This window comes from Drosophila obscura, unplaced genomic scaffold (genome assembly GCF_018151105.1).
Source record: "Drosophila obscura isolate BZ-5 IFL unplaced genomic scaffold, ASM1815110v1 contig_13, whole genome shotgun sequence".
NCBI classification, from domain to species: Eukaryota; Metazoa; Arthropoda; class Insecta; order Diptera; family Drosophilidae; genus Drosophila; species Drosophila obscura.
The window spans coordinates 479431-501801 of NW_024542713.1; the positions used below are offsets into that span (position 1 = coordinate 479431).

The 22371-nt window shown below is 45.8% G+C and overlaps 1 protein-coding gene across 7 annotated transcripts in view; it reads right to left on the minus strand.

Moving 5' to 3' along the window:
• Positions 1 to 20080, minus strand: part of LOC111078115 (acetylcholine receptor subunit alpha-like) — a 268805-nt gene extending 248725 nt beyond the window's left edge. For 4 of the 7 annotated variants that reach the window (XM_041595520.1, XM_041595518.1, XM_041595523.1 and 1 more), the window contains exons 1-2: positions 19796 to 20070; positions 15388 to 15705 (exon numbers count right to left, since the gene is read on the minus strand). In XM_041595520.1, coding sequence (XP_041451454.1) covers positions 15388 to 15627 — 240 coding nt within the window. In that variant the 5' untranslated portion in view covers positions 15628 to 15705; positions 19796 to 20070. Of the gene's footprint in view, positions 1 to 15387; positions 15706 to 19795 lie in introns of all 7 variants that reach the window. The other 3 variants (XM_041595527.1, XM_041595529.1, XM_041595537.1) reach the window with 3 other exon arrangements.
• Positions 20081 to 22371: the final 2291 nt, after the last annotated feature.

Sequence of the window (22371 nt, forward strand, 5' to 3'; positions counted from 1 at the left end):
ACATGTGGACTCGTTTTCTGGACCTTCAGCTGGTTCTACTCATAGACACCGCTCAAAAAGCGCATCCGCCACCACATTGAGTTGTCCTTTCCTGTACTCTATCTCGAATCGTACTGCTGTAGTTCCAGGGCCAGCCGGGCGACTCTCCCAGTTGAGCCATTTCAAAGCCATATGGTCGGTAACCACCTTGAAGTGGTATCCCTCTAGGTATGGCTTTAACTTCCTTATGGCCCATACGATGGCCAGTCACTCCTTTTCTGTCGCTGAGTAGTTCCTTTCAGCACTATTGAGCGTTCTACTGGCGTATGAGATGACTCTCTCGGTTTCCTGGGTAAGGATAGCACCCAGCCCATAATCACTGGTATCCGTCTGTGGCACAAACTTCCTGCCGCCCTCCCAGCATACCAGATGTACGTGCGCCGCCACGAACTGCAAGACTTGTCACAGCTAACACCGCTGGCCACGGAGTTTGAGAGTATTCAAGAGCGGACCATCCCGATCACTCTCGCATCACCACGACACACGCCCAGATACGCACGGACGGCTACAGAGCAGAGGAGTGGCGACTCCAATCGGACACCATTCTGGAAGCCCCATTGGGACTCGGCAGACTCACTAAGGAGACAGCCATCCAACCCAGCCAGTACGCCAAAGCCCGAGGTGGCACATCGCATGATCACGACTCCCATCGCCAAACCACGCGCAGCCTGTCGCCGGTGTGGTGAAGCAGGGCATGCGGCATACGAATGCCAAAATCCCTCGATCTTATTCTGCTGGGAATGTGGCAAGCGCGTCACACGGACCATCGATTGCCGTCGCCAGAACACGCCGGGAAACGACTCGCGCCCTCGACTGATACGGTATCAGCCGGGAACGACGTCTGCCCCGACCCACGAATAAAAACCCCGCTACACATGAACGAGAACTGGATAGTGGCAATGGTAACCATAGGAGGACAGGCAGCGGAAGCCACAATCGACACAGGGGACACATCCCGAAGCTTTACCAGTGCAAACCTCGCCCGACAACTGGACAACAACACCAACCTGCAAGATGCATGCGTGCGTATACGCCTGGCCGACGGCTCGGTCAGAAAGATCAACTACCCCTCCTGGTCCTACCAAACATGTTGGATCAAGTTATCGTCGGCATGGACTTCCTATGCGCCATTGAAACAACGATCCAGTACGGTACCACGCTCCTACAATTACGAGATCAGTGCCCCACACCACCTATTCACACCGCTCCAACCAACAGCGTAAAAGGCAACGAACCCCGAAACCAGAAACCAAATCCAACGGCAGCCGTCGGCACTCCAAACCTGGCCACAATTCGTTCGCGGACCGCCTTCGTTAGTGTTTCCGCCGTGGCTTTCCTTAGGGGCACCAACTCTGTCCACTTTGAGAACCGGTGTACCAGCACAAGCAGCATTGAATTTCCGTGCTTGGATCTGCGCAGTGGTCCCACGAAAGTCCGCGCAGACCGTCGCGTGGGTCTCTTGGGACACACATCTTCCATGCTGCGACCTCTTCGTCCCTAGCTCTGTGGGGATTGTGCCCATACACCCTCCCTTCCTCCTCCACGTTGTCTGGGAACTTCTCGGGTTCTTTTTTTTAATCTGGTCCTTCACTTTCGCTATCCATTCACATGTGGACTCGTTTTCTGGACCTTCAGCTGGTTCTACTCATAGACACCGCTCAAAAAGCGCATCCGCCACCACATTGAGTTGTCCTTTCCTGTACTCTATCTCGAATCGTACTGCTGTAGTTCCAGGGCCAGCCGGGCGACTCTCCCAGTTGAGCCATTTCAAAGCCATATGGTCGGTAACCACCTTGAAGTGGTATCCCTCTAGGTATGGCTTTAACTTCCTTATGGCCCATACGATGGCCAGTCACTCCTTTTCTGTCGCTGAGTAGTTCCTTTCAGCACTATTGAGCGTTCTACTGGCGTATGAGATGACTCTCTCGGTTTCCTGGGTAAGGATAGCACCCAGCCCATAATCACTGGTATCCGTCTGTGGCACAAACTTCCTGCCGAAATCTGGACAGGCCAGTACCGGATCCGCCACCAGTCGGCCTTTTACCGCCTCAAATGCCTTTTGCTGCCCCTCGGTCCACTCCCACTTCGCTTTCTTCTTCAGCAGCGCACTCTGGGGCTGTACTAGTGTGGCGATATCGGGCCTCCTGATACCAGGAGGCCAACCCCAGGTACTGGCGCATTGGCTTTGACATTGGCTGGAGGCCATAGTTCTGCTATCGCCGCCACCTTCTCGGGATCGGTGCAGATGCCCTCCCCCGTTACCAGGTGTCCCAAGTACTGGCATTTTCCGATGTTCAATCTTAGATTTGCCTTCTTTAGACGCCTGAACACTTCGTCCAGATTCCACCCATGGAAGGGCACCACTACCACCGCGCCGCACCAATGGCGGAACGAATCCGAAAATGGGGAATCCAGTTTGACGGCCAAGATGACCCTCTATCGTTCATTGAACTTCTCGAAGAACGCGCGCTCTCATATAGGGTGGACACAAACCAGCTGCCGCGGACCATGGCCGAACTTCTCACAGACCGTACCAGTCGTTGGTTCCGCACCAGCCGCCTACAAAGTGCCTCATGGGAAAATTTCCGCCAGGAATTCTTAACGTTCTTCTTGCCAACACGGGATTTTGAAAAATTGGAAGACCAGATCCGAGCCCGCAAGCAAGCGGTGGGGGAACTGTTCAAAGATTTCCTCATCGAGATACGTCTACTCATGCACCACGCCGGGTTCGAAGCAGCCAAGGAGCTAACCAGAATCTACGACAACGCCCTCCCAGCATACCAGATGTACGTGCGCCGCCACGAACTGCAAGACTTGTCACAGCTAACACCGCTGGCCACGGAGTTTGAGAGTATTCAAGAGCGGACCATCCCGATCACTCTCGCATCACCACGACACACGCCCAGATACGCACGGACGGCTACAGAGCAGAGGAGTGGCGACTCCAATCGGACACCATTCTGGAAGCCCCATTGGGACTCGGCAGACTCACCAAGGAGACGGCCATCCAACCCAGCCAGTACGCCAAAGCCCGAGGTGGCACATCGCATGATCACGACTCCCATCGCCAAACCACGCGCAGCCTGTCGCCGGTGTGGTGAAGCAGGGCATCCGGCATACGAATGCCAAAATCCCTCGATCTTATTCTGCTGGGAATGTGGCAAGCGCGTCACACGGACCATCGATTGCCGTCGCCAGAACACGCCGGGAAACGACTCGCGCCCTCGACTGATACGGTATCAGCCGGGAACGACGTCTGCCCCGACCCACGAATAAAAACCCCGCTACACATGAACGAGAACTGGATAGTGGCAATGGTAACCATAGGAGGACAGGCAGCGGAAGCCACAATCGACACAGGGGACACATCCCGAAAGATCCCGGTCAGAAAGATCACACAGATTCAACTGGCACGCATCAGGCTGGATCAAAGAGAAGTTCAACTACCCCTCCTGGTCCTACCAAACATGTTGGATCAAGTTATCGTCGGCATGGACTTCCTATGCGCCATTGAAACAACGATCCAGTACGGTACCACGCTCCTACAATTACGAGATCAGTGCCCCACACCACCTATTCACACCGCTCCAACCAACAGCGTAAAAGGCAACGAACCCCGACACCAGACACCAAATCTAACGGCAGCCGTCGGCACTCCAAACCTGGCCACAATTCGTTCGCGGACCGCCTTCGTTAGTGTTTCCGCCGTGGCTTTCCTTAGGGGCACCAACTCTGTCCACTTTGAGAACCGGTGTACCAGCACAAGCAGCATTGAATTCCCGTGCTTGGATCTGCGCATTGGTCCCACGAAAGTCCGCGCAGACCGTCGCCCATGGTTCCACGGGCACCTGGGTTAGTATCTTCCCTGCTGACGGCTTGAAACGTAGACATACCCCCACGTCCCTGTGCATTTCGGGCCAGTAATACCGTCCCGCTACTCGCGCTATGGTTTTCCGTTGATCGGCGTGTCCCGCCTCCGATGTATCGTGATTTTCCTTAATGACTCTATTCCGCAGGTCTCTTGGGACACACATCTTCCATGCTGCGACCTCTTCGTCCCCAGCTCTGTGGGGATTGTGCCCATACACCCTCCCTTCCTCCTCCACGTTGTCTGGGAACTTCTCGGGTTCTTTTTTTTAATCTGGTCCTTCACTTTCGCTATCCATTCACGTGTGGACTCGTTTTCTGGACCTTCAGCTGGTTCTACTCATAGACACCGCTCAAAAAGCGCATCCGCCACCACATTGAGTTGTCCTTTCCTGTACTCTATCTCGAATCGTACTGCTGTAGTTCCAGGGCCAACCGGGCGACTCTCCCAGTTGAGCCATTTCAAAGCCATATGGTCGGTAACCACCTTGAAGTGGTATCCCTCTAGGTATGGCTTTAACTTCCTTATGGCCCATACGATGGCCAGTCACTCCTTTTCTGTCGCCGAGTAGTTCCTTTCAGCACTATTGAGCGTTCTACTGGCGTATGAGATGACTCTCTCGGTTTCCTGGGTAAGGATAGCACCCAGCCCATAATCACTGATATCCGTCTGTGGCACAAACTTCCTGCCGAAATCTGGACAGGCCAGTACCGGATCCGCCACCAGTCGGCCTTTTACCGCCTCAAATGCCTGTTGCTGCCCTCGGTCCACTCACACTTCGCTTTCTTCTTCAGCAGCGCACTCTGGGGCTGTACTAGTGTGGCGATATCGGGCCTCATGATACCAGGAGGCCAACCCCAGGTACTGTCGCATTGGCTTTGACATTGGCTGGAGGCCATAGTTCTGCTATCGCCGCCACCTTCTCGGGATCGGTGCAGATGCCCTCCCCCGTTACCAGGTGTCCCAAGTACTGGCATTTTCCGATGTTCAATCTTAGATTTGCCTTCTTTAGACGCCTGAACACCTCGTCCAGATTCCACCCATGGAAGGGCACCACTACCACCGCGCCGCACCAATGGCGGAACGAATCCGAAAATGGGGAATCCAGTCTGACGGCCAAGATGACCCTCTATCGTTCATTGAACTTCTCGAAGAACGCGCGCTCTCATATGGGGTGGACACAAACCAGCTGCCGCGGACCATGGCCGAACTTCTCACAGACCGTACCAGTCGTTGGTTCCGCACCAGCCGCCTACAAAGTGCCTCATGGGAAAATTTCCGCCAGGAATTCTTAACGTTCTTCTTGCCAACACGGGATTTTGAAAAATTGGAAGACCAGATCCGAGCCCGCAAGCAAGCGGTGGGGGAACTGTTCAAAGATTTCCTCATCGAGATACGTCTACTCATGCACCACGCCGGGTTCGAAGCAGCCAAGGAGCTAACCAGAATCTACGACAACGCCCTCCCAGCATACCAGATGTACGTGCGCCGCCACGAACTGCAAGACTTGTCACAGCTAACACCGCTGGCCACGGAGTTTGAGAGTATTCAAGAGCGGACCATCCCGATCACTCTCGCATCACCACGAGACACGCCCAGATACGCACGGACGGCTACAGAGCAGAGGAGTGGCGACTCCAATCGGACACCATTCTGGAAGCCCCATTGGGACTCGGCAGACTCACCAAGGAGACAGCCATCCAACCCAGCCAGTACGCCAAAGCCCGAGGTGGCACATCGCATGATCACGACTCCCATCGCCAAACCACGCGCAGCCTGTCGCCGGTGTGGTGAAGCAGGGCATCCGGCATACGAATGCCAAAATCCCTCGATCTTATTCTGCTGGGAATGTGGCAAGCGCGTCACACGGACCATCGATTGCCGTCGCCAGAACACGCCGGGAAACGACTCGCGCCCTCGACTGATACGGTATCAGCCGGGAACGACGTCTGCCCCGACCCACGAATAAAAACCCCGCTACACATGAACGAGAACTGGATAGTGGCAATGGTAACCATAGGAGGACAGGCAGCGGAAGCCACAATCGACACAGGGGACACATCCCGAAAGATCCCGGTCAGAAAGATCACACAGATTCAACTGGCACGCATCAGGCTGGATCAAAGAGAAGTTCAACTACCCCTCCTGGTCCTACCAAACATGTTGGATCAAGTTATCGTCGGCATGGACTTCCTATGCGCCATTGAAACAACGATCCAGTACGGTACCACGCTCCTACAATTACGAGATCAGTGCCCCACACCACCTATTCACACCGCTCCAACCAACAGCGTAAAAGGCAACGAACCCCGACACCAGACACCAAATCTAACGGCAGCCGTCGGCACTCCAAACCTGGCCACAATTCGTTCGCGAACCGCCTTCGTTAGTGTTTCCGCCGTGGCTTTCCTTAGGGGCACCAACTCTGTCCACTTTGAGAACCGGTGTACCAGCACAAGCAGCATTGAATTCCCGTGCTTGGATCTGCGCATTGGTCCCACGAAAGTCCGCGCAGACCGTCGCCCATGGTTCCACGGGCACCTGGGTTAGTATCTTCCCTGCTGACGGCTTGAAACGTAGACATACCCCCACGTCCCTGTGCATTTCGGGCCAGTAATACCGTCCCGCTACTCGCGCTATGGTTTTCCGTTGATCGGCGTGTCCCGCCTCCGATGTATCGTGATTTTCCTTAATGACTCTATTCCGCAGGTCTCTTGGGACACACATCTTCCATGCTGCGACCTCTTCGTCCCCAGCTCTGTGGGGATTGTGCCCATACACCCTCCCTTCCTCCTCCACGTTGTCTGGGAACTTCTCGGGTTCTTTTTTTTAATCTGGTCCTTCACTTTCGCTATCCATTCACGTGTGGACTCGTTTTCTGGACCTTCAGCTGGTTCTACTCATAGACAAAGCGCAAAAAAGCGCATCCGCCACCACATTGAGTTGTCCTTTCCTGTACTCTATCTCGAATCGTACTGCTGTAGTTCCAGGGCCAACCGGGCGACTCTCCCAGTTGAGCCATTTCAAAGCCATATGGTCGGTAACCACCTTGAAGTGGTATCCCTCTAGGTATGGCTTTAACTTCCTTATGGCCCATACGATGGCCAGTCACTCCTTTTCTGTCGCCGAGTAGTTCCTTTCAGCACTATTGAGCGTTCTACTGGCGTATGAGATGACTCTCTCGGTTTCCTGGGTAAGGATAGCACCCAGCCCATAATCACTGATATCCGTCTGTGGCACAAACTTCCTGCCGAAATCTGGACAGGCCAGTACCGGATCCGCCACCAGTCGGCCTTTTACCGCCTCAAATGCCTGTTGCTGCCCCTCGGTCCACTCACACTTCGCTTTCTTCTTCAGCAGCGCACTCTGGGGCTGTACTAGTGTGGCGATATCGGGCCTCCTGATACCAGGAGGCCAACCCCAGGTACTGTCGCATTGGCTTTGACATTGGCTGGAGGCAATAGTTCTGCTATCGCCGCCACCTTCTCGGGATCGGTGCAGATGCCCTCCCCCGTTACCAGGTGTCCCAAGTACTGGCATTTTCCGATGTTCAATCTTAGATTTGCCTTCTTTAGACGCCTGAACACCTCGTCCAGATTCCACCCATGGAAGGGCACCACTACCACCGCGCCGCACCAATGGCGGAACGAATCCGAAATGGGGAATCCAGTTTGACGGCCAAGATGACCCTCTATCGTTCATTGAACTTCTCGAAGAACGCGCGCTCTCATATGGGGTGGACACAAACCAGCTGCCGCGGACCATGGCCGAACTTCTCATAGACCGTACCAGTCGTTGGTTCCGCACCAGCCGCCTACAAAGTGCCTCATGGGAAAATTTCCGCCAGGAATTCTTAACGTTCTTCTTGCCAACACGGGATTTTGAAAAATTGGAAGACCAGATCCGAGCCCGCAAGCAAGCGGTGGGGGGAACTGTTCAAAGATTTCCTCATCGAGATACGTCTACTCATGCACCACGCCGGGTTCGAAGCAGCCAAGGAGCTAACCAGAATCTACGACAACGCCCTCCCAGCATACCAGATGTACGTGCGCCGCCACGAACTGCAAGACTTGTCACAGCTAACACCGCTGGCCACGGAGTTTGAGAGTATTCAAGAGCGGACCATCCCGATCACTCTCGCATCACCACGACACACGCCCAGATACGCACGGACGGCTACAGAGCAGAGGAGTGGCGACCCCAATCGGACACCATTCTGGAAGCCCCATTGGGACTCGGCAGACTCACTAAGGAGACAGCCATCCAACCCAGCCAGTACGCCAAAGCCCGAGGTGGCACATCGCATGATCACGACTCCCATCGCCAAACCACGCGCAGCCTGTCGCCGGGGTGGTGAAGCAGGGCATGCGGCATACGAATGCCAAAATCCCTCGATCTTATTCTGCTGGGAATGTGGCAAGCGCGTCACACGGACCATCGATTGCCGTCGCCAGAACACGCCGGGAAACGACTCGCGCCCTCGACTGATACGGTATCAGCCGGGAACGACGTCTGCCCCGACCCACGAATAAAAACCCCGCTACACATGAACGAGAACTGGATAGTGGCAATGGTAACCATAGGAGGACAGGCAGCGGAAGCCACAATCGACACAGGGGACACATCCCGAAAGATCCCGGTCAGAAAGATCACACAGATTCAACTGGCACGCATCAGGCTGGATCAAAGAGAAGTTCAACTACCCCTCCTGGTCCTACCAAACATGTTGGATCAAGTTATCGTCGGCATGGACTTCCTATGCGACATTGAAACAACGATCCAGTACGGTACCACGCTCCTACAATTACGAGATCAGTGCCCCACACCACCTATTCACACCGCTCCAACCAACAGCGTAAAAGGCAACGAACCCCGACACCAGAAACCAAATCCAACGGCACCCGTCGGCACTCCAAACCTGGCCACAATTCGTTCGCGGACCGCCTTCGTTAGTGTTTCCGCCGTGGCTTTCCTTAGGGGCACCAACTCTGTCCACTTTGAGAACCGGTGTACCAGCACAAGCAGCATTGAATTCCCGTGCTTGGATCTGCGCAGTGGTCCCACGAAAGTCCGCGCAGACCGTCGCCCATGGTTCCTCGGGCACCTGGGTTAGTATCTTCCCTGCTGACGGCTTGAAACGTAGACATACCCCCACGTCCCTGTGCATTTCGGGCCAGTAATACCGTCCCGCTACTCGCGCTATGGTTTTCCGTTGATCGGCGTGTCCCGCCTCCGATGTATCGTGATTTTCCTTAATGACTCTATTCCGCAGGTCTCTTGGGACACACATCTTCCATGCTGCGACCTCTTCGTCCCCAGCTCTGTGGGGATTGTGCCCATACACCCTCCCTTCCTCCTCCACGTTGTCTGGGAACTTCTCGGGTTCTTTTTTTTAATCTGGTCCTTCACTTTCGCTATCCATTCACATGTGGACTCGTTTTCTGGACCTTCAGCTGGTTCTACTCATAGACACCGCTCAAAAAGCGCATCCGCCACCACATTGAGTTGTCCTTTCCTGTACTCTATCTCGAATCGTACTGCTGTAGTTCCAGGGCCAACCGGGCGACTCTCCCAGTTGAGCCATTTCAAAGCCATATGGTCGGTAACCACCTTGAAGTGGTATCCCTCTAGGTATGGCTTTAACTTCCTTATGGCCCATACGATGGCCAGTCACTCCTTTTCTGTCGCCGAGTAGTTCCTTTCAGCACTATTGAGCGTTCTACTGGCGTATGAGATGACTCTCTCGGTTTCCTGGGTAAGGATAGCACCCAGCCCATAATCAGTGATATCCGTCTGTGGCACAAACTTCCTGCCGAAATCTGGACAGGCCAGTACCGGATCCGCCACCAGTCGGCCTTTTACCGCCTCAAATGCCTGTTGCTGCCCCTCGGTCCACTCCCACTTCGCTTTCTTCTTCAGCAGCGCACTCTGGGGCTGTACTAGTGTGGCGATATCGGGCACAAGCCTCTGATACCAGGAGGCCAACCCCAGGTACTGGCGCATTGGCTTTGACATTGGCTGGAGGCCATAGTTCTGCTATCGCCGCCACCTTCTCGGGATCGGTGCAGATGCCCTCCCCCGTTACCAGGAGTCCCAAGTACTGGCATTTTCCGATGTTCAATCTTAGTTTTGCCTTCTTTAGACGCCTGAACACCTCGTCCAGATTCCACCGGTGCTCCTCCTGGGTCCTTCCTATTACGATTCTATCGTCCTAATAGGAAAAGGCGTGCGGTATCATTTCAGGTCCGATCACCTGGTGTAATGCACGCTGTTAATTTCGCGCTAATCTGTCGGAAATCGACGCACAACCTCGATTGCCCGGTCTTAACCATCACGATGGGTGAACTGTAGGGGCTCCGCGATCCCAGCTCGAACAACTCGTCCACTTTTTGGTCGATTTCGGCCTGCATCTTGGGATTCCTGGAATAATATCGTTGTTTGATTGGCTGTGCATCCCTCATTGTGGTCGTATGCACCGCTACGTTCGACGTTCCTGCCATTTCCTTGTACTCGGTCAATTCCTCCCGCGACTCGTCGCTCTGCCCTTCCTCTGGGGAATCGCTCATCTTCCCTCCGCTGGGCGTGGTCGCCTCTATGGCCTCCACCACTGCCACGGATAGCCTTTCTTCTGGCCGTCCGTCCCGTATGCCTTTTGCAGGGATTACAACCGTGTGCCCGCGCAGGTCACCCTCTGCTCCGACTTCGGTCAGGAAATCTCAGCCGAGAACTATAGCGTCGATCAGGCCCGGCAGCACGAGCAACGACATCCACACCACCTTGTCGCCAAACGCCATTTCCGCCTCGAGCTCGGTATTCACTTCATGACTATGGCCATCCGCTAGCCGTACGCGTCTCTTCGTCTCAAGCTCGCGGCAGACTCCCCGCAGCTTTTCCGCCAGTTTGCAGCTAATGAAACTGCTAATATCCCCGGTAGCCACCGTGGACTTCCATTCGTTTCCTGCGATCACCACTACAGGAGATAGCTGCACTTCCTCCTCGGCGAGTCCGCTGACTATGTTTTTGGGGCCTCCTCTTGCGACCCCAGCACGGCCCTTCCACGTTGATATTCTGCAGTTGCGATCAACTGGATCAACTCGATCAACGTTGGATTTTGGTCCGCGGATTTGGTGGTGCTGGTCGCTGGTTCATTCTTGCATCTGCGGCATCTTCGTGAACGGATTGTTGGCCTTCGCCCGTCTTGTGTGATCCTCTCGTTTGAATTCCAACCGATCCCTCTCCAGTGCTTCAAACTCATCCGCCAGGGTCAACAGCATTTCCAGATCCTTGCATCTATGTGGTCGGGTAAACATCCTCAGGCCCGGCATGCTTTTCTCCCTGATTAGTTCCAATTCCTCCTCCGGGGGGCACTTCAATGGCCGGACGAGCGTTCGAGGGTTCTTCCCATTTCTTGTTCCGTGTTCTCACCTCCTGGAGCCATTTTTCGAAATATCCCCTGGGTAGGAAGAAAGCCTGGAAGCTGCGCGAGAAGGCCGTCCACTCGACATTGCAAATACCGGGAAACTTTTGTAAACTTATCACCAACTTCCTTGGACTTTAACAACAAGAAAAGATTTCCGTCACGAAGATTTAAGATCGAAATAATTTCTTTACTAATGAGTTTAAAAGCGCGATGAACTGCAAAGCAGGATAGCTCGGATATGGACTTGGAGGTGTTTTTCGTTGGTTTTTCTGTTGAGTTTCAGGAAGCTCGGGATATTCCACTTGAAGTTTCTGATACGGTAATTTTTTTGACATTGGGGCTAACGCTAAGCCAAGAAACGCGGTTATCCCCTAAATTTTCCATATTCATACGTGCGCCTAAAGAAGATTCATAAAAAAAGAACGCGATAAGCTGGGCGATGAGGTTTAGCGAAAGCAATGCACTGATAAGTGAGATAGGCACAGACGTCCCGACTCGAAGTCGGTGACTGCGACAGCATTTTGTTAGCCCTCTGCTTAGTGCAAAAAACATGCGGTCGCGAACTTACAAAAAATAGAAGTCGACTTTGGGTTAATCTGGTATAATGCTAAAATCTGTGAACTGGTACGGAATATTCTAAAGCGATAAATTTACTTTGTAATGTAGTGTAGTGTAATGTAGCCTTCTATCGAGTATATTCACATATATATTATATATATTCAAAATTATCTCTATTGGTTTTTTCTACCCGTATTCAAAAAAGAGTTAAGGGGTATATTATATTTGTGGTAAAAGTGGATGTGTGTAACGCAGAGAAGGAAACGTTTCCGACCCCATAAAGTTTATATATTCTTGATCAGCATCAATAACCTAGTCGATAGAGCCATGTCCTTCTGTCCGTCCGTCCGTCTTGTTGAGCGCCTAGATCTCAGACACTATAAGAGCTAGGGCAACCAAATTTGGTTTCCAGACACATGTGACATCACACTGCTACAAGTGTTTTTCAAAATTTCACCCCGCCCCGTTCCGCCACCACAAAGAACGAAAATCTGTGGCAGGCACATTTTTAAAGATACGATCAAACAACGCAGTATCGTAGAAAACACCCATATCTACCAGACTGCCGAATCTGAATCAGATCGGATTATAATTATAGCCAAAATGAAGAAATTCATTTTCAGTTGCTTCATTCGCCACCCACTGCCAGAGACTCATTCTCTTTCTCGCTCGCACACTCTGCCTCGTTCAGTGCGCGAGCAACCCCTAGCGGAGGAGATGTAAAATATGAATGGTACATCTATAATCTACATGTTAGATGTACAATATACATTGTAGATGTAGATAAGAGATGTAGCAAAAAAATGTAAGATGTAAACATTTTTTTTTAATTTTAAAATTCTAAAAATTCATAAGCTAAAAAATGTTTATACTGACTGAGTACGGGTATAAGTAGAGTCGCGTCCCCAGAAACGACTCACACGTTCCTTCTCGTTTTTAATTGAACGCTCGAGTCGCAAAAGTACGATTTTTCCATGTTTTTTTTATTTTTTCCACAATTTCCCATGATTCACTTCATGTTTCCTTAAAAAACAACTTATTACTACATTTTATGTGTGTAATAACATTTATTACAATATCAAAAACAGGACATATGGCGAGAAAATGTAGAGATCGACAAAACGGGTCCAGACCCCGGGAACAGAAATCACCCCCAGTGACAATCACGAACCTCAACCAGAAATAGGCACGACTTCGATCGCATCTGTCGATCTAGAGCGAGTCGAACATTGTGCTGAACGAGAATTTAATGGATATATAGCCAACACTTGCGGACTGCAACAACTCGTTTACCGAACTAGAGAAGGGACTGGTGAATATCACCCAGATACGAGACGAGGAAAAAAAAATAGCGGAGTATAAGATTGATTGAGATAAAGCTTTTGAATGACAAAAGAAGGACTCTTAACGCGGGGGTGACTACTAAATTATTCGGGATGAACAAGCTTAGGCGGAGGGCAGTGTAACGAAAGTGCTAATCAAGAAGGCTGAATATATTGGGTTGGCAGGTCAATAACTAAAATAGTCAGTCGGAGCTCACAGTTTGTTCGTAACGTAACCCAGTCTCTCGGATGGTCTAAATTATACAAAATAGCTCTAATGTTTTCACATTCACAAAAAATTTGCGATTTACTTTTCAAAAAAGAAAGTTGGAAGCTCTCGCTTGCACACAACACAAAACTTCCGTTTTAAAAACAGCAAACAATTCTAGAATGTTTGAATTAAAAAAAAAAATTACATTTTACATTTTTTTGCTACATCTGTTATTTACATCTACAATGTATATTTACCATTTAGATGTACCATTCTCCTCCGCTAGAGGGCGCTCGCGTACATAACGAGGCAGAGTGTGTGAGCGAGAAAGAGAATGAGTAGCTGGTCTCCTGCTGAAGTAGGCGGGGGAAGCAACTGAAAATGAATCTCTTCATTCTGGCTATAATTATGATCCGATCTGATTCAGATTCTGCAATATGGTAGATGTGGGCATTCTTTAAAATTGTGCCTGCCACAGATTTTCGTCCTTTGTGGGGTGCACAATTTTGGAAATTCACTTGTAGCAGTGTGATATCACATGAGTCTGGAAACAACGAGAAGGAACGTGTGAGTCGTTTCTGGGGACACGACTCTACTTATACCCGTACTCAGTCAGTATATACATTGTTGAGCTTATAATTTTTTAGAATTTTAGAAAAAAAAAAAAATTTTACATTTTACATTTTTTTGCTACATCTGCTATCTACATCTCATCTACAATGTCTATTCTACATCTAACATGTAGATTGTACATGTTCCATTCATATTCTACATCTCCTCCGCTAGGGGTTGCTCGCGCACTGTACGCGGCAGCATGTGCGAGCGAGAAGGAAAATGAGTTGCGTTGTTGTGGTCGGGAGGGGGAGGGGGAGGGGAAGCAACTGAAAATTAATTTCTTCATTCTGGCTATAATTATGATCCGATCTGATTCAGATTCGGCAGTCTGGTAGATATGGTCATTCTCTACGATACTGCGTTTTTAGTTGTATCGTATCTTTAAAAATGTGCCTGCCACAGATTTTCGTCCTTTGTGTGGGCGGAAGGGGGCGTGGCGAAATTTTGAAATACACTTGTAGCAGTGGGATATCACATGAGTCTGGAAACCAAATTTGGTTGCCCTAGCTCTTATAGTTTCTGAGATCTAGGCGCTCATCGAGACAGACAGACAGACAGACAGACAGACGGACAGACAGACATGGCTATATCGACTCGGCTATTGATGCTGATCAAGAATATATATACTTTATGGGGTCGGAAACGTTTCCTTCTCTGCGTTACACACATCCACTTTTACCACAAATCTAATATACCCCTTAACTCTTTTTTGAGTACGGGTATAAAAATAGGTTACCCTAGCTCTTATAGTCTCTGAGATCCAGGCGACAAACAAGACGGACAGACGGTCAGACGGACAGACAGACATGGCCCTATCGACTCGGCTATTGATGCTGATCAATAATATAAATACTTTATGGGGTGGAAAACGTTTCCTTTTGTGCGTTACACACATCCACTTTTACCACAAATCTAATATACCCCTTAACTCTTTTTGAGTACGGGTATAAAAATTGTTGCATTGACATGAACTTGACACCATTAACAGTTCAATTGAGCTTGTGCCCTTTTTATAATTAATATACATTTTTATAATTATAAATAATTATTTTAAACCAACAACAAGTAGTGAATTCGTCTGAACAGCTGTCGCAGCCCGATTTGGTTACCGAAAAATCTCTGTTAAACATAACAGAGGCTTTTTATGTGAGCTGGCGTGGCATAGAAGCAGTACATTTTGCGCTTATAAGTACCTGCGTAAATAAATCACACAAAGTGAAAACCGGAGCTTATCTCTGTCTCTGTTTTTTCAATCTTGAATACGAATCGTAAAAACGTAACAATATCTAAAATGTTAGTAGAATACAACAAAATACATCCAGGAGCTACATATGTACTTCTTCATTGTACTTACCACATCAATAAGTTGGGATAGTTTTAGTTTTATGCACACTTTAAGAACATCTGTGGTATTAACAACAGGCCGGACTAATTTGTTGTAGTTGCTCAAGAGATCGTCATAAAGCCGTTTTGCATCTGGATTGCCTGCAACTGCTCCATGCACCATTAGAGCCGAAAAAATCCAAGCTCTTAAAGTTTCGCCTGATGTAGGCTTCATAATAAATAGTCTTATGATTTCGATTATAAGCTTCATTTGGCCTTAAAATTTAAATCGAAACGTATGTTTTTAAATTATTGGTAAATTTAGTTCGACGTTCCTCATTAGTAGTCTCTGTAAAAGTTTTTATAAACTCAGAATTAATTTCAAAATATTAATAGCGTTAGTTAAATATTTAATACGTATGGTGCAGAATGAAAACAGCTAGAATATTGGTCATTTTTGGAATGGCAATAGATGGTTTGTATGAATTAACATTAGAAAATAGATAGCGTTCGCTGTATCTGTTTCCCAATCACCGTTGTTGGTTATATCATGCGTGGTGTGTTATCTCCATTTTCTAACGCAGGTCATTAAATATCCAAAACTAAGATAACACTACTCGACAAAATTGAACTTTTTATTTAGGATTTCGGGATTTACAAATTTTTGTAGTACTTTATTATTTTTTTTATTTTTCAAATCTGGTACCTTAAACGACTCCTGATTAATGCGTCTATTAAAAACCAAAAATTTTGGCCAAGAATTATTTTTTTTCGACTTTTCCCGAGTTTTTAAAGTCCAAATTTCGGGAAAAAATACCGCAAAAAAATTATGAAATTTGAATTTGAAAGCTTAATATCTTTGAGGCGTTAAGCTGCAGATACAAAAGGTCTGAGTCGGATTTATAGCTGCATTGTTAGCTTTTCAGAACTGAAAGTTCTATGCAACCAGATATAAGATACTTAAGTTATGTGAAAAATAGAAGCACTACCTCTGAAAAAAAACATTAAAAAAATACCAGATTTTAAGATATTAAAAAAAAAACTACACCTTAAAAAAAACCATAATTCGTAAAAAAAATTGTAAACCCCGAAATCTATAAGAAAAAGTTATTTTGGGCCACAGCCTAATTCTAGTATTGACTAGTGTAATCAGGCTGGTTCCGGTTTTCACTTTCACAAAGTGATTTAATTTTCAAAACGAAAAGTCATTCGCTCCCGCATTCGTAAAATGCAAGAAATTTCCGTTTTCAAAACGGCAACATATTTCTCGCCGAAAGAAAAGTAAAAGAAAAGTGAACGAGCAGGTACGTGTGAGTCGCTTCTGATGACGCGACTCTACTTATACCCGTACTCAGTCAGTATATACATTTTTGAGCTTATAATTTTTTAGAATTTTTGAACTAAAAAAAATTTTTTTTTGCTACATCTGTTATCTACATCTACATCTACTATGTATATTCTACATCTAACGTGTAAATTTTAAATGTACCATTTAGATTATACTTCTCCTCCGCTAGAGGGCGCTCGCGTACATAACGAGGCAGAGTGGGTGAGCGAGAAAGAGAATGAGTAGTGGTCTCTTGCTGAAGTGGGCGGGGGAAGCAACTGAAAATGAATCTCTTCATTCTGGCTATAATTATGATCCGTTCTGATTCAGATTCGGCAATCCGGTTGATATGGGCATTCTCTACTATACTACGTTTCAGTTTTATCGTATTTTTAAAATTGTGCCTGCCACAGATTTTCGTCCTTTGTGGGGGCGGGGAAAAATTTTGAAAGCAGTATCACATGAGTCTGGAAACCAAATTTTGCTACCCTTGCTCTTAAAGTCTCTGAGATCTAGGCGCTCATCAAGACAGACAGACAGACAGACAGACGGACAGACAGACATCCACTTTTACCACATATACAATATACCCCTTAACTATTTGTAAGTACGGGTATACAAAAAATAGATGAATTATTGATGCATTGTCATGGATTTGACGCCATTACCAATGCAATTGTGCCCTTTTTATAAATCCTTTTTTGTTAACCAACCTCAAAATTGTATCTTAAAAAATTGGTCTGGACAACAATAAATAGTGAGCAGCTGCGCTGCTTGCGCTTAACAGCACAGGGAAAATTAAAGGAAAAGTATGACTTTTTGCTGAAAAGTAAAACCAAAATGGAATTTGAAAACAGGAGTCTGCCTGAATAATCATATCTCTGCAGTACGGGTCAGGAATGTTTAAGCAACTACACATCTATGCCAGCGTCATGCAGCTCGCTTACGTCAGTGATGATCTGCCATACGATCTACACACGGTACCGATAGGCAACTATCGATATAAATCTGTGGATTCCGCTCGTGTTGCTGGATTCACACTCCAGGAAAACGTAAGCGAAAAATTCCTGCTAGTTTTTTTTGATATGGAGTTTGACAGGAATTTTTAGATTCCACGGTGCTGGAAACTATGCTTAACACAGGGATGTCCTAGGAGCATAAGTGATGTCATTGGCATCGAGCACTAGTCGACTAATAAGTGATGAATTTCCCTAAAAAGTAATGCATTAATAAGTGTTGAATTTCCCTAAAAAGGAATGCATTATAAGTGATGTATTTCCCCAAAAATTAAGGCTTTAATAGGCAATGAATTTCCCTAAATAGTAATGCATTCATAAGTGACATATTTCACTAAAAACTGTGGCTATTTTCAGAAAAAATATGTGAGTAAATTGTGTATAAAAATATTCAATTTATTTTTATTTTTTGTTTTCTTATAAAATTTTCGATCTACATTTTTGTTCTATCCTTTTTTTGCACAGAACCTTTTTGTTGGTGTTGTTGATGTATTAATGATGTGTTCGTAAGACCGACGTGCTCATTCCGGGCATTTCAACTGAATCGCCTCTGAAATAAGATGGGTTAATTAATATATTTCCATTCGAAATTTCTAAAATCGGTTCAATTTTTTTACAATGCTCTCAGTGAAAAGGCTATCAGCAGTGTATTTGCGCCAAAAACAAAAACAAAACACCCGCCAAAAAATATGTACCTGCTCGACTCGAGCCTCGCTTTTATGGTGGTTTTTTCGTTGCTGGAAATGGAAACTTCGTGCAAAACGCAGATAATTCGCAATTACACAGTTTATTCATATTTTTCAACATTATATTTAAATGAAACACTGCACTTACCTGATAATAATTTTCACAAAATAACATAGCCCTCGTCTCACTTTTCACCGGTTGCTCTAGCTTTTATAGTTTCTGAGATATAGGCGCTCATAAGGACAGACAGACGGACGGACAGACAGGCATGGCTATATCGACTCGGCTGTTGATGCTGATCACGAATAAATATACTCTTTGTGGTCCAATCGGGGATTCGGGGTCTCTGCGTTACACACGGGTGCGTGTCATAACGCCCAGTGTTATAACGCCCACGGGCGTTGAAAGTGTCATAGCGCCCACTCTCAAAGTGTCATAACGCCCACGGGCACTTTAAAGTATGCACTGAGTGCTACAAAACTTTGGAACAACGTTTCAAAAACTCGCTATTGCTATGCCCGTATTGCAGAAAACTAGTTTAAAGTCATATACAAATTTACCAATATATTCAATATTATTCAATCTCAACATTTATTTGCAAAATAAATGTTCGACTTCTTGTTCTGCTCGGCTGCCGCAGCGGCAGAGGAAAAATCCTAAATGACGCGTACTTCACAGTTGTCATCGCTCAGTTCTGGTACTGCAGGGAAGCTACATAAATCATACATACATATATGTACATACATATATAATAAGTATAATGACTGACTCAGTATAACCGGCATTTTGGTTGTCGCCGGACGTGTGCCGCGACTCACGTTACGTTGTGTAGAGTGGAAACTGGACGAAAAGAGAAATTTTTTTTAAACCGGACTCAAACTATCTGTCAAAACAGGACCTAAAGGAATATTGTAAAATTATTCCGAGCCGTGAATGCACCATCTACGAGCCGCATTTGAGTTTAAATACTTGGTAACAACATATCACATATAATCTTAAGCATTAATTAAACCCTTAGAATGTTTCAAAATATTTATATAAAATCTGTCGGAAATCGGTAGTTATGTAACAGCTATTATCATAGAAAAATAAAAGGTAATGCAGGACATGCATACATATGTGTTATTTTGAATGAATTTTTTTAGATTGATTTGGAGTAAATACCGTAAGTATCTATTTAAAAAAAATATGTCGTACATACATATGTATATCCGATTTATTTATTGTATGTACATAGACTTCATTAATACATCTATGTACATTGAACTTAAACCGTTATTTATAGTGTGACTGTTGAAAACTTTCCTGTCAATGTTTGGACAATGATTCAGGCCAACACAAAAACCATAATTGCGTATCTATGTATGTAGTTTAAATACTAGTCATCAAATTAACACAACCTATTTTACCTTTTTAAATATTTAACACAAATATGCTGGAGATTTACATGTAAGACCAATTGAACCGTGGTACGTATGTATACAAATGTATATACATCTATCTGAATGCTACTTTCTATATTAAATGTTCTAACATATTGATATAAATATAAAAACACTTCTAAACAGTTGTGTTCCTTTGAAACAACGTTAAATCGATTGTCTTTCAAAACTGGGTGTAGGATTAACTTGGAATCCTCACCACTCGCTTCCAGTCCAAAAAGTACGACAGACTGGAAGGAAGCCTGGATGAAAAATTCCTCCCTCAGAATACCACTGCACAAAATATTCATTTCTTTCAGATATACTTAAAAAAATACTAAATTTTATTTTTTATATTAAATATTTTAATTGATTGAATAGGAAATACTGATCAAAATTGGACAGGGGTCGTTAAACAGATACTCACGCCAAACAAAAGAAAAAATCTTTTGAGGAAACATTAAAATGCTATTAAACAAAAAAAGCAATATAACAACAAAAATTATTGCGCACCGCCATTCACATTTTTAAAAGGGAAAAAATATCTTCCTTGTGAGAAGCTACCTCAGTATGTTCAACCTATTTTGTCAGTGCAGAAATTTCTATTCACTACTGCTGAGGTAGCCGAGTAGAATAATGAAGTCGTGCATAGACCGAGGCCACACGAAGTTTTTACGACTGCGCTGCCCCGAGATCTTTTCCTATTCCATTAGATAGGGCCTTGTCGACCCTTGGTCTAAAGTCCTAACATACTATGATCAAAGACTATACAATACCAAGATGTAGCATGAGAAACCAAAAAGCTGCTTTATGGCGGGATTTTTCGTTAAGCCCCGTAGAGCCAGAATGTAATAACAAAATATTCGGTCCTTAACTACGAGCCCAGATAAAATAGCAAATATAGCTACGTTGCTTGTGCATGATTCAGCACATTGATACTCGAAGTCTCGACTCTCGAGCATCAGGGCAGCAGATGCCAGACAGGGGCCTCCGGATATTTCAGCTTGCTAAATTAATAAATGAAGTGATAAAGTAAGTGAATAAAGTTTGTACACATTGAAACAATTATTTTGAAGATTCGATTTTTTAAAACTGGAAAATTCTTTACTAGTTGGGTAAATTTATTTTATATGATTGTATGACCTGTGCCACTTCTTTTCGGCTGAGTCCCCACTGTGCCGCGTCAAAGACTTCAGCGCTGGCTGAGGCATTGACAAAGCCGAGTAGCATTTCATAGGCGAAGGATAGGATTCGAAAAATTTCCCAGTTATTCCACCATCCATCTGGGATCTTTCTAATAAATATTTGACATTCACAACAAAAAATCGGAATTAATTACGAAAAGGTAAACAATGACAGACAGGAAAATGGGAAAAACAACAACACACAGTCCATCAGCTGTTGCCGTTTCCTTCCTTTAGAATAAATAATACTTGAAGAAAAAGAAACTGTTATATGTAATATGATTTCGTAAGTCCTATGCGTTATAATTTTACAGCCATTCGAAAAACAACAAGCAGCACGTTGATGTGGTCTGCTGAGATGTGGACTATTTTTATTTAAATATGACAGCAGAGTATTGAGGGTTTGCTGGGACCTCGGAAGAAATCCCATGTTTATATGGAGATGGCCCCGTCCATGATAGCGACTGGAATCGAATATATATTATTCGTGTACATCATGTACACGCAAGGCCTCGTTGAATTCATAAATACTTTACACATTAATTCATTTGTATCAACATTATCAACTTGAGCCAAATAATTTTATGTTGCTGTTGAACGACAGCCAACACAATTGATAGATTATTATTATTTATTCTTTCTTAATAAACAATAACATTTTCTGCACAAATCTTAGTTATTTTATGCTCACCCAGCTGTCATTCATGGATGGTGGATGTTGCCAGTGTGAATCGGTGTTTCACATCTTTCAAAAAGTCCCACCGTTTCACCGGGATGCGCTCAGTGTGCAGAGCCTATAAGCATGTTTAAAGCCCCAAATCTATAACAAAAAACAGTTTTTTTGATTCGAAGCGGCAAAATTTTGTCGGGTAGTGTAATCATTATTTATAAGTAATTTGATAACACTTAGATCATAGTAAATTTTTTTTATATAAAAATAAAAACATTTTTCCAATTGACTTTTCAGAGAGGTTGCATTTGATTGTAATATCCTTTTCCCACACAGTAAATCTATGAGGAACGGCGGGAATTTTTGACAGATGTGAATTCCGATTCCCACTGGCACCATCCACCATCCATGAAAAATAGCTGATGCACACAATTTGGTGCTGCGGAAAATTTGTTTCTTTTATAATTTAAATGAATATTGATAATATTGCAATGGTTACTTCTACTAAATGCAATCAATGTTTTAAATACAATAATATATTCTATGTTTTTTGAGAAGCCGTTTGGGAGAAAGTACCCGAAAACACACGTTTTTGAAGGAAAGGTTTGTATAGCCATAGCATTGTATACCTTGGGTAATTTTTCTGAGTACAGAACAGTCGGAAGGCTGTCAACAAACAGCGTGTGTAATACACTGCACTAGTTTTGCAA